Here is a 9,346-nt window from a genome sequence, read left to right as displayed (position 1 = left end):
GCAGCGTGCTGCCGCCTCAGGGGGTTTTGTGGTGATTTGTCTAGAGCTTGAAGCTAATTCCAGTCACGAGAACTCCCGCCTAAATCCAGTCACCAGGGCTGGGCTGCCATTTCCACATCTCCCCAGCCCAGACACAGCGCAGAGGAGCAAGCTGGTGGCGTGATGAAGCCCGTCTGGGACCTGCCCAGGGCTCGGTACCTCTGCTACTGCCCAGCGGTGCGGAACAGTAAAGACGCACAGGCCTGGGGTGACAGGCTTGTCACCTGTAGACAGATGGCTTGCTTACAGAGGTTCCTGGCAGGGTCCCATCTTGCCTCAAGCACCAGGGGTAATGATGCCGCTCCCGAGACAGAAAGCTCCTCTTCTGAAGGCCAAGAGCCAACACTTGCTCCGGCTTTTCGACCACATGCCACACTGTGCCTGCTCTGACCTTGCCCTTCTGGAAACCTGCACTTGCTATTTTTCATTAGGGATTATTTTTCCTAGAGGATATAATGATAGATGGGTCGTTGTCAGGGAGAAGACAGTTTGTCTACATTACAGAGCATGCAGATCTATAGATCCTTTCAGGATTTATCTAAATCTTAGGAGCCTTGGAGGTGGGCTTTCGCTTCTGCTGCCTCTGGTTGGGGATCGTTCAGTGAATGAGTCGGGGCTACTCGTTTACTGAAACGAGTGGGAACGGCTCTCACTAGGTTCCCCCAGGCACTGCCAAGCACATGGTCTTTGGTGAGGGTCATTATTGCTTTCTACAACTTGAGGCACTGTGGGTTTTAAACAGGCATCCTGAGATCATGCATGAAGTTGATGCTACAAAAGGCCCATCAACCACCTGCTCTTGCTTCTGAGAAGGAAACCCGGCAGGAAACACTGTTACAAATGGGCATTGTATCATAGCTTGTTTTCAGTGCTACCTTTCCTGATACTTCCTCAAAATAAAACCACAAGGTACGGGGTGGGGTGGGGGTTGGGGGGTGGGACAGGACAGGAGGGAGGTAACACACAAGACCATTGTTGACCAGAGCAGGGGAGCTGGGAAGCCAAGGGGCTTTGCCGTTTTTCACCCAGCATCCGGGGTTACAAAGCCCCTCTGGAGCAGCAGCTAGGTCCACCCGTTGTGACTCGTCAACGGGCCACCATACCCTGAGGAACTTGTGATTTCAACAACCTGCTACAAGCCGCTTTCCTATCTGCCTTCTGAGCCAAGAAAGCTGGCAGCCGTGAGGGGAAGTACAGAGAGCTAACCATCCCTTTAGTAGGTAGTGGAGTAAAACAGAACCCAAACTGCAGAGGTTGGAGAGCAACTCTACGGGGGGTCTAACCAGAAGGCTACACAGCCCCACTTGCGCTCATCCTACTGGACTCAGAGCCGCGTAGAACAGGGACCTCAGAGACTGCCTCAATTCCCCAAATCCTGTCTCCCTCTTCTTCCCTATCATAGGGAAACCGAGGCATCCCTGGGAGACCACCACATCTTTCAAAATACATAGTCCAGAAAGTGGGGCTTCCACTTAGCAAGGCGAGACCAGACTGTGACAGTTACCTGTCCACTAACGGTTAAGCCAACCAGGATCTTGAGTTTATTTAGACTGGGGCCTGGGGTGTGGAAACTGGAGAGGTCTGGTCTCTCAATCTCCCTCTCCAACGGACCTTTCCGGTTCCTGGTGGGGAGGAAAGAGAAAAGGCAGAAATGAAGCTAGAGGATGCTCACGTAGCCAGCCTACTTCAAAGGGGCACTGGCTGCCTGCCATAGTAGGCAGCTCTGTCCTGGCGACACTGGGCGCTACAGACCCGGGCCCAGTCTCGTCCCTCAGTCTCGGAGGTAAGACTGTGCCAATGACTTCATTTCTTGTCTTTATTTCCTCATCTCTCAAATCCCAAGGTGACCTGGGCATAGGGCGTGAATGCACAGTGAATAAGCCGAACCTCACTTCCCGCATCGCAGATGATTCAGATCAATGAAAAGATAAAAAGGTCTCTTGGGACGTGCTGACTGCTCAACAGGGTTAGCTTATGTGCACTCGCACAGTCTGAGTGGTGGCAGGCTGCAAATGCAGAGATTTCTCTCAGCACTGCCGACAGCCGTGCCCACAGCAGCTCTGCCCACTGCCCGAGGGCAGAGGCTGCCCCATGAACAGAGCTCAGCTCTCCCCGCCACCCAAGGCCCAGAGCTGGGCACGGGGTCGTTAGCACTTGGCCCAACTCCACCAAGCGGGGTTTAACGCATACAATCCTGCGATGGACACACTTCTTCGGTTCCACCGTTTTTCTGTTGGCAATCTTACTTAATCTTAACAGCTGTCCAAAGGCAGAGCTTGGGTTTGGTCACAAGGCCTATGTTCCCAGTCGTTCTGCTGCATTTCCTGGTAAAATAAGGTTTAACCATCAACTATCATGGAATCAGGACGTGTTCCAGAAACACATTAGAATTACTGATGAGACCTGTGTGGACTGTCGTTTGTTTTTTCAGTCCGGTCCTTACTGATCTAATGAAGACCTTGCTGGCCAAGTTTTAACACCCCTCACCCCGTGAGGAATCACGTTCTCTATCCACTGTCTCATTTCTGCATGCACCACCTGTTCACTAACACAGGCGGTGGAAGGCTTGTCTTGTAGGTGGTTCCTGGGCTCCGAATGAGCAAGCCAGGGCAACACTCCAGCCATCTTTAAACAAGCCCACGGTGCTGAAACCAGGGCTAATCTGACCATCGCAGGTAAGGAGGCAAATTGCTAAGCCAGTCACCTCGCCAGGAAACAATGCTGTCCTACGGAAGGCTTTGCTTAGACGCCCGACTGTGGGAAGCAGGGTTAATGAGGTGTGTTAAAACGACAGTGAGTTAATAAATAAAAATGACTTATTCCACCTCCAGGCTCTTCCACTCAAAGACAGATGCAGGAACAGCACCTCTTGCCTGAGGTTCAACATTTCTTAAAGGAACCAATAAGCCTGTTTAGAGGAGAGGCAGAACGGGACAGGACAGCATTCTTAAATCTTTTGCGTGTCACCACGAGGAGGACGCAGCACTGGTTCTGTGCTGTTGTCCGCAGTACAGAAACGGATGCACTTGCTAGACGTTAAGAAACTTTTATATATATATATATATATATATATATATATATATATATATAAATAAAAAAGCAGCTTTCTTATATATAAAAACAAAAGACGTGTGTATGCATATATACAGAATTTTCATACTGGATGTATACACTTGCACTGGGAAACAGATCTCCTTGTAAGTCTGTGCTCCCGCAAACTTTCTGTTAAAGAGTTACATGTACAAGCTTAACTCCTTTTAAAAGCAGCCTTTGGATGACTACGGTTCTCCAGTGGCTGGGATGGGAAGCGTGGGTGGAGGCAGCAAGGTTGTGAACACCTTAAGAACACGGGAAAGGAACCCTGAGATTCTACTGCAGCAGCTGTCTCCTCCTAATGTCGGTTGGTAAGTTAGGAACAAACCAGTTTGGCTTTCCCTGAGGTCACACTTGTAAAAGAGAGGCAGAGGGTGATGGTGGAGAGGGACAGAGAAGACCTGGAGCCAGTGTGTGGTTTTCATGGGGGAGGGGCTGACATACGGGCTCTACCCGGGGAGGGACCCTGACCTCCAACATCATGCGTTTGCTGCATACAGTTGGCATGTCACAGATAAAAAGCTAGGGGGCTCCAGCCCCAGCTCAGCCCAGAGGCACAGCAGTCTCAGACACACCGTGAGCAGTGGTGTCCTGACAAGGGACTGAGCCTCTGGACCGTGCCCACCTAAGCTCGCCTTGCATTCCGCCGAGCCACCCCAGGTTTCCCCACACAGTCATGAAAACACCTTAGAAAGAAATGAATTAGTGTGTGAAAGGCATGGATGGATTTTATTTATTACCCTATATCTACAATTTAATTTGAGGTAAAATATAAGCAACACATAAAAATGCCTATTTCTGCTACCATGTAATATAATTCTCCATCGTGAATATTGCGATAAAGCTAATGAAAACTCTATGCCATCACATACTCTAGCTTTTCATATAGCTGGTATTTTACAACTCTTACTGTTTGTGAAATCTCAACACACGTAAGATTCTCCTACAAATGGCGCAGAATATCCGAGGGTGCCTAGTCAGCTTGCTGACCCCTCACTCCCCACACTGGAGCCTCAGTGTTACAAGCAGAACTGTAAAGTAACGAAGGCAATGAGACGCCCTTGAGTCTGATCCGAGCTGGAATAGTGTTCCAAAGAATTCCACACCACAACGGGTTACACGACTGTGAGGCTTTAGTGTCATTCGGCTTGCCCAAACACTTATACCTCATCTGGAACTTCTGCTACACCATGCATTTTATTTGGATGAAAAGTAAATGTGGATGGAAGAGGTTCTCTGTACTCCATCTATAAGCCACACGCTGAGATACTGACCTCTTACTGGCTGTTAGGTGATCCAGATGGTTGGTTTTTAATTACGATAAAAAACATATGAACCATGATAGAGAGCTTAGGAAAAGGTTTAGTCAAATATACAGATACTAACTGTTCACTCAGTCATTAAGGAGAACCGTGAACAAAAGGATCAATTAAGTGACTTTTCAAATAGAAAAACTAAAGAGCTGAACTATCACAGGTTATTTTCTTCACTGCAGAAGCTGAGATGTTCCAGTAGGAGAGATCTTCACTTGATTGGGAAACAAACACCACAGCTGAAGGCTCTGCTGAATACGTAAAAAATCTGATGAGATTCATCCCTGTCATTTTCCCTGTCGTTTTTCCAGCACTGCTGTAAAATCCTTATAATACATTCCAAAGTAAACCAGCCATTCCAAATCTACAGTCACTCTGCTCTTTAATTCAATTCACAGAACTGCTGAAAAAGTAGACATTTCTATCTAAAAGTAGAAAAAAAGGTTTGTATAGAAGGTATTTCTGTTATACAAGTATATTACACAGCTTGGGGCAGTAACAGGTCCGAAAAGCTCTTCTCACCCACTGATACTTTAAGCTAAAATAGGAGAGAAAACAAACAAGCAAGAAAACAGGTTAATCTGATTATAGGAATTTGTGACTCACGAATATCTCAACTTAATTACCACTTAAATCCATGGACTGACAGTACATGGCCAATTCCATGACCAAAGAAGTCTCTGGAGTGTCAGGTACAGATGAGAGCTAACTGTATCCTCTAACTATCATGAAAACATTCAACAGCTGGGGCTTATGTGCTTCAATATGACATGAAAACCAAGTTTCACTGACTCCTGGTCTAGAGCTGCCCCTCCTGGCTAGTAACCTGGCCAAGTTTAAGATGTTCGGAAGAACTGGATCAGGCTTATAACTTAATTATGCAAGATGCACGATGGATTGCGTAGCTCAGGCAGTCTCTGCAAATACTGTTATTACGATTAGGGGGAAAAGTCAGTCTGTTCACACTGACTCACAGTGAACTCCAACGGCAAGGACAAGATTTAACCTATAGATTAGAAACAAAACATTTTCCATTTGAGGCAAAGCGCTTTACCTTCTCTGCCTGACATACACTGATCCAAGGAAAATCTCTCTGCTTGAATCTTCTAGCTCAAACCACCCAGTATGCTTGTACTTTGTCCTCACGTGCCCTGAAGGCGGGGCCGCCATTTATGGCTGAAGCAGGGGAAACACTTCAGCTTATGAATATGCAGGTGGGTTCAGATAGATACCACATGGCATCCTGGACACAGAAGGTGATTTACCCTAGGAGGGAAGAGGTCTACCACGTAGGGTCTGGTTCTTGCTTGATTTGAGAGCTTCCATCAGTCTCCTTTATTTCTATCAAGTGAAACAAAAGGGAACCGATTAACTGCACTATTAATGCAAATCTGTCCAATTATAAATCTACTCATACCAAACTATTCATTACAATGACTTAACAGGAATTATAAGATACTAAAACTGATAAGACTGTTCTCTAGCAGTAAGTTCTAAATTTTGTTACTTAAGATTTTCAAAGTAACAAACGTTTTATTAATTATGCATGTAAAGGACCCACAATAGCTGTATCTAGGTTATATAGCAGTCATTCAACTATTTCAGAATTCATTAAGAGTCACTGGGGAAAATGGAGGAAAAGAACCCATGAGTCACCTCTAAACACAATGTTTCTGGGCATAAACTACAAATCCAGTTCACCCAGAAACAAAACCACCACACAGGTCCAGTTAAACAGCTTTAGAAACACAATTAATCCTTTGTCTTTGGCACTTTATTTGTGACAACCAGACTACTCTTTTTACCTTCTGTTGCAGGAACCTCCAACTGGCTCGGCTCAGCTGATTCTGAAGAGAAATACATAAAGATTTTACTTTAACATTTTTCCAAAGTTGCTTTCAGTTATTTAAAGAGCCTAGAGGGAGAAAGCTCTCTAGACGTTGTACACAAAGCCCAGGTCTAGGTGAGACAGCAGCCACAGATTCTTGGGATTAAATACACTGCTACGCAACCAGACTCTCAAAAACCTGCTTTTCTGAAACCTGTTAAATTTGCCTACACAACCGAAATCTTAAATAACAATCTTAATTAACATAGCTCTAACATGAAAGTAGGAGTTTCTTTCTCTATGTCTTTCCACCCTTTCTTCTGTGGGCTCCCTTCTAATAAAAGCCTTTTGTTACTTTCAATGAATCACACAGCAGGTCTCAACACTTTGTTTCTAAGGAGTTTTTAAAACTACAATGCATGCATTTCCGCCCAACATAATTTTGGTTTATACCACTGGAAACAAATGGCATAAGAAGCCAAGTTAAAAAACAACCTTCTCCCCCCATCACCCCACAACTGCATTCTTCGCCACTGGTCTCAGGGTTCCTGACCTGGGACGGTGGGAACAAATGGCATGTGGTCCAGTTCTCAGTGAGGACCTATGGCTTGAGCTTATATAGGCTTTCAGACAAAGGAGTCTAAGCAAACAAGTCTGCATGTGCACGAGTGTGTGCATATGTGTGTACGTGTGTGCTGTGGAATTAACTTCCCTTGAAGTTAGGTAAATGTAAGCATGTGAGGCCACACAATTTATGTGACCTGTTTTATTGACTAAGTAGGAATACTTCTGTATTGTACCATGCTTAATTTACCTTGGATCACTGGGCTTTCTGACTCACTCTGATCAACCAACTCTGAAAAGAAAGCAGATTCATTTAAGTAATAATTTAATGATATGTTGTATATGTATATGTTGTTATATTTGAAAAGCATTTTTTACATACATTCTCTAATCTGATGCTCCAACTTTGCTATAACAGGCACTATCTTCCTTATGACAAGAAGGGAACAAATATTAAAAATTCTAGTATGTCCCATCAAAGTAACTAATTCAGAGTAATTACCATAAAATTCTATAATAGACTAGGGCACAAGGAAAAGAACAAAACTGAACATTTTAAACATAAGGTAAAGGAGCAGGGAGGCATAAAATACAGTGTCTTGTGAAATTAAAAATTACACAGAAGGTAGATGAATTGGGATCAATAAATTTTTTCCCCCCAAAGAAACCCCACACCTTATCATGGGGTTTCTTTAAATGACAAAGTTCCCGGGTGTAGTTAAAGCTGAATGCCAAAGATGACCGAAAATCTATGAAGCAAGGTTTACCTCTCTTTCATTCATTACTGACATCCCCAGATACTAACATACTTGGCCAAGATAGACAGTATAATATATAAAAACAGATTCTATAAAAAAAGAACTCATGGTTTGGGGGAAAAAGCAAATAAATATATTTTGTGATAAAGTGAAACTCGAAACTTGGAGGCAGAAGAGGTATAACCAAATCCGTGGCTCTGAAGGAGTGGTGGCCACAAAACAGCATCGGTAGTGTGAAGCAGAACAGGGGGCTGGGGGCAGGCACAACAGCGGCCCAATTCTCAGCTCAGGGGGCAAACCAGCAATTCACGAGGCTCGGCTGCTCAGTGACCACTGAAAACTCCTGAATACTTTCCCAACAAATAAAGTATACAATTGAATACTCAATACAGATGGATTTTAAAGAGATGGAATAATACCAGTTGGAAAAAAGACAAACGCTAATGGTATTAGTTAAGGATAATTCTCACTTTAGAAATTTTTTAACAAAGTTAACAGAAGAACATAAAACATACTAGCGTAATTAAGTTTTGCTAGGAACAAAAACACTGTTTAAACTGATACGAACATCAGGGAGCTGGAAGAACACTTACACTTGTTCATGCAACAGTATGTGAGGGCCCAGTGGCTGCCAGACACTAGGCCTAAATATCAACAGAAGTAGCTAAATCACATTAAAAGACTTACTTTTTCCAGCCCAGTAATTACAAACTAATAGTAAAAGTAATAACAGTAGTAGTAAAAACAGTAACAAATATAGATTTTGCTTACTGAGCACATACTAGGGTCAGGGGTCAACAAGCTTTATTACAAAGAGGCAGTAAGTATTTCAGGCTTTGCAGGTCAGTCCAGTTTGCCATAAACAAATGGGCCTGGCAGTGCTGTAATAAAACTTTATTTACACGGCCGCCGCTTGCTGGTCCCTGTTTTAGAGGCCTGACACACAATGTGTCATTTAAAATGCTCTAAAACTCCCAGAATGGGTACTAATATCATTACCATTTTCCTGATAAGTAAACTGAGATTTAAAAAAGGTGAAGCAACTCGCCCAGTTTTACATCTAGAAAGTGCCTGGTGCCTCGCACACTGAGGGCTAAAACGATGACTTTCAATGATTACTGCTGTAGGCGAAGTAATAAAATGTTACACTCTCAGGTAAGTGTACGTGCAAGTGCACACACCCACACACCCGCCCCCTTCTCACATCCCAGAAAAGAGCAAAACCAAGAAGACTTCAAGAAATACTCACGGTTATTAATCACAAGTCCTGGAAATGGTCTAAAGAGAGAAACAAATTGCACAAGTTTTTTTTCTACTCTACAAGAGTTCACATGTATATTCAGTGTATTCAACTAACATTTAGCCCATGTCGCTTACGTGCTAGAATGAGAAAAGCTGTCCACTACTGTTTAATCTTACAGTTTTTAAGCTACAGACAGACAGATATACGAATAACTAATATGGCACATTATTAGAAAATGCTACACCAAGATGGTGGGAAAAGAATAGGAACAATGCAAAGGGAATAGAGTAATTTTAGTGAAATGAGGAAAAGGCCTTGGGAAGGTAATACATTAGCTCTGTCTGAGTGTTGGTCCTATGCAGATAGTGGGAACTTGACAATGAATGGGTGTTATTTAGTAACAGCTAAGTTTGGGGAGGTGGAAGAAAAGAGTGAAGGGCACTTGGGACTTCTGCTTAGGTGGATGACAAAAGGATACCGTAAGACTTACTGTGACAAGCACACATCA

The 9,346-nt window shown here is 43.9% G+C and overlaps 1 protein-coding gene across 8 annotated transcripts in view; it reads right to left on the bottom strand.

The window, feature by feature from the left end:
• Window positions 1-3,842: 3,842 nt before the first annotated feature.
• Window positions 3,843-9,346, bottom strand: part of GTF2I (general transcription factor IIi) — a 95,776-nt gene continuing 90,272 nt past the window's right edge. For 7 of the 8 annotated variants that reach the window (XR_003437029.1, XM_027126182.1, XM_027126185.1 and 4 more), the window contains 5 exons: window positions 8,845-8,873; window positions 7,088-7,129; window positions 6,251-6,292; window positions 5,711-5,786; window positions 3,843-4,983 (listed from right to left, as the gene is read on the bottom strand). Coding sequence is in view for 7 of the 8 variants with exons in the window: in XM_027126182.1 (XP_026981983.1) it covers window positions 5,728-5,786; window positions 6,251-6,292; window positions 7,088-7,129; window positions 8,845-8,873 (172 nt within the window). In the remaining variant the exon portion in view is untranslated. The remainder of the gene's footprint in view (window positions 4,984-5,710; window positions 5,787-6,250; window positions 6,293-7,087; window positions 7,130-8,844; window positions 8,874-9,346) is intronic. The other variant, XM_027126181.1, reaches the window with a different exon arrangement.

The sequence above is a fragment of the Aethalodelphis obliquidens genome, unplaced genomic scaffold, assembly GCF_003676395.1.
Source record: "Aethalodelphis obliquidens isolate GAN/ISIS:26980383/991018 unplaced genomic scaffold, ASM367639v1 scaffold30, whole genome shotgun sequence".
NCBI classification, from domain to species: domain Eukaryota; kingdom Metazoa; phylum Chordata; class Mammalia; order Artiodactyla; family Delphinidae; genus Aethalodelphis; species Aethalodelphis obliquidens.
This window is presented reverse-complemented; position numbering and strand designations above follow the sequence as displayed.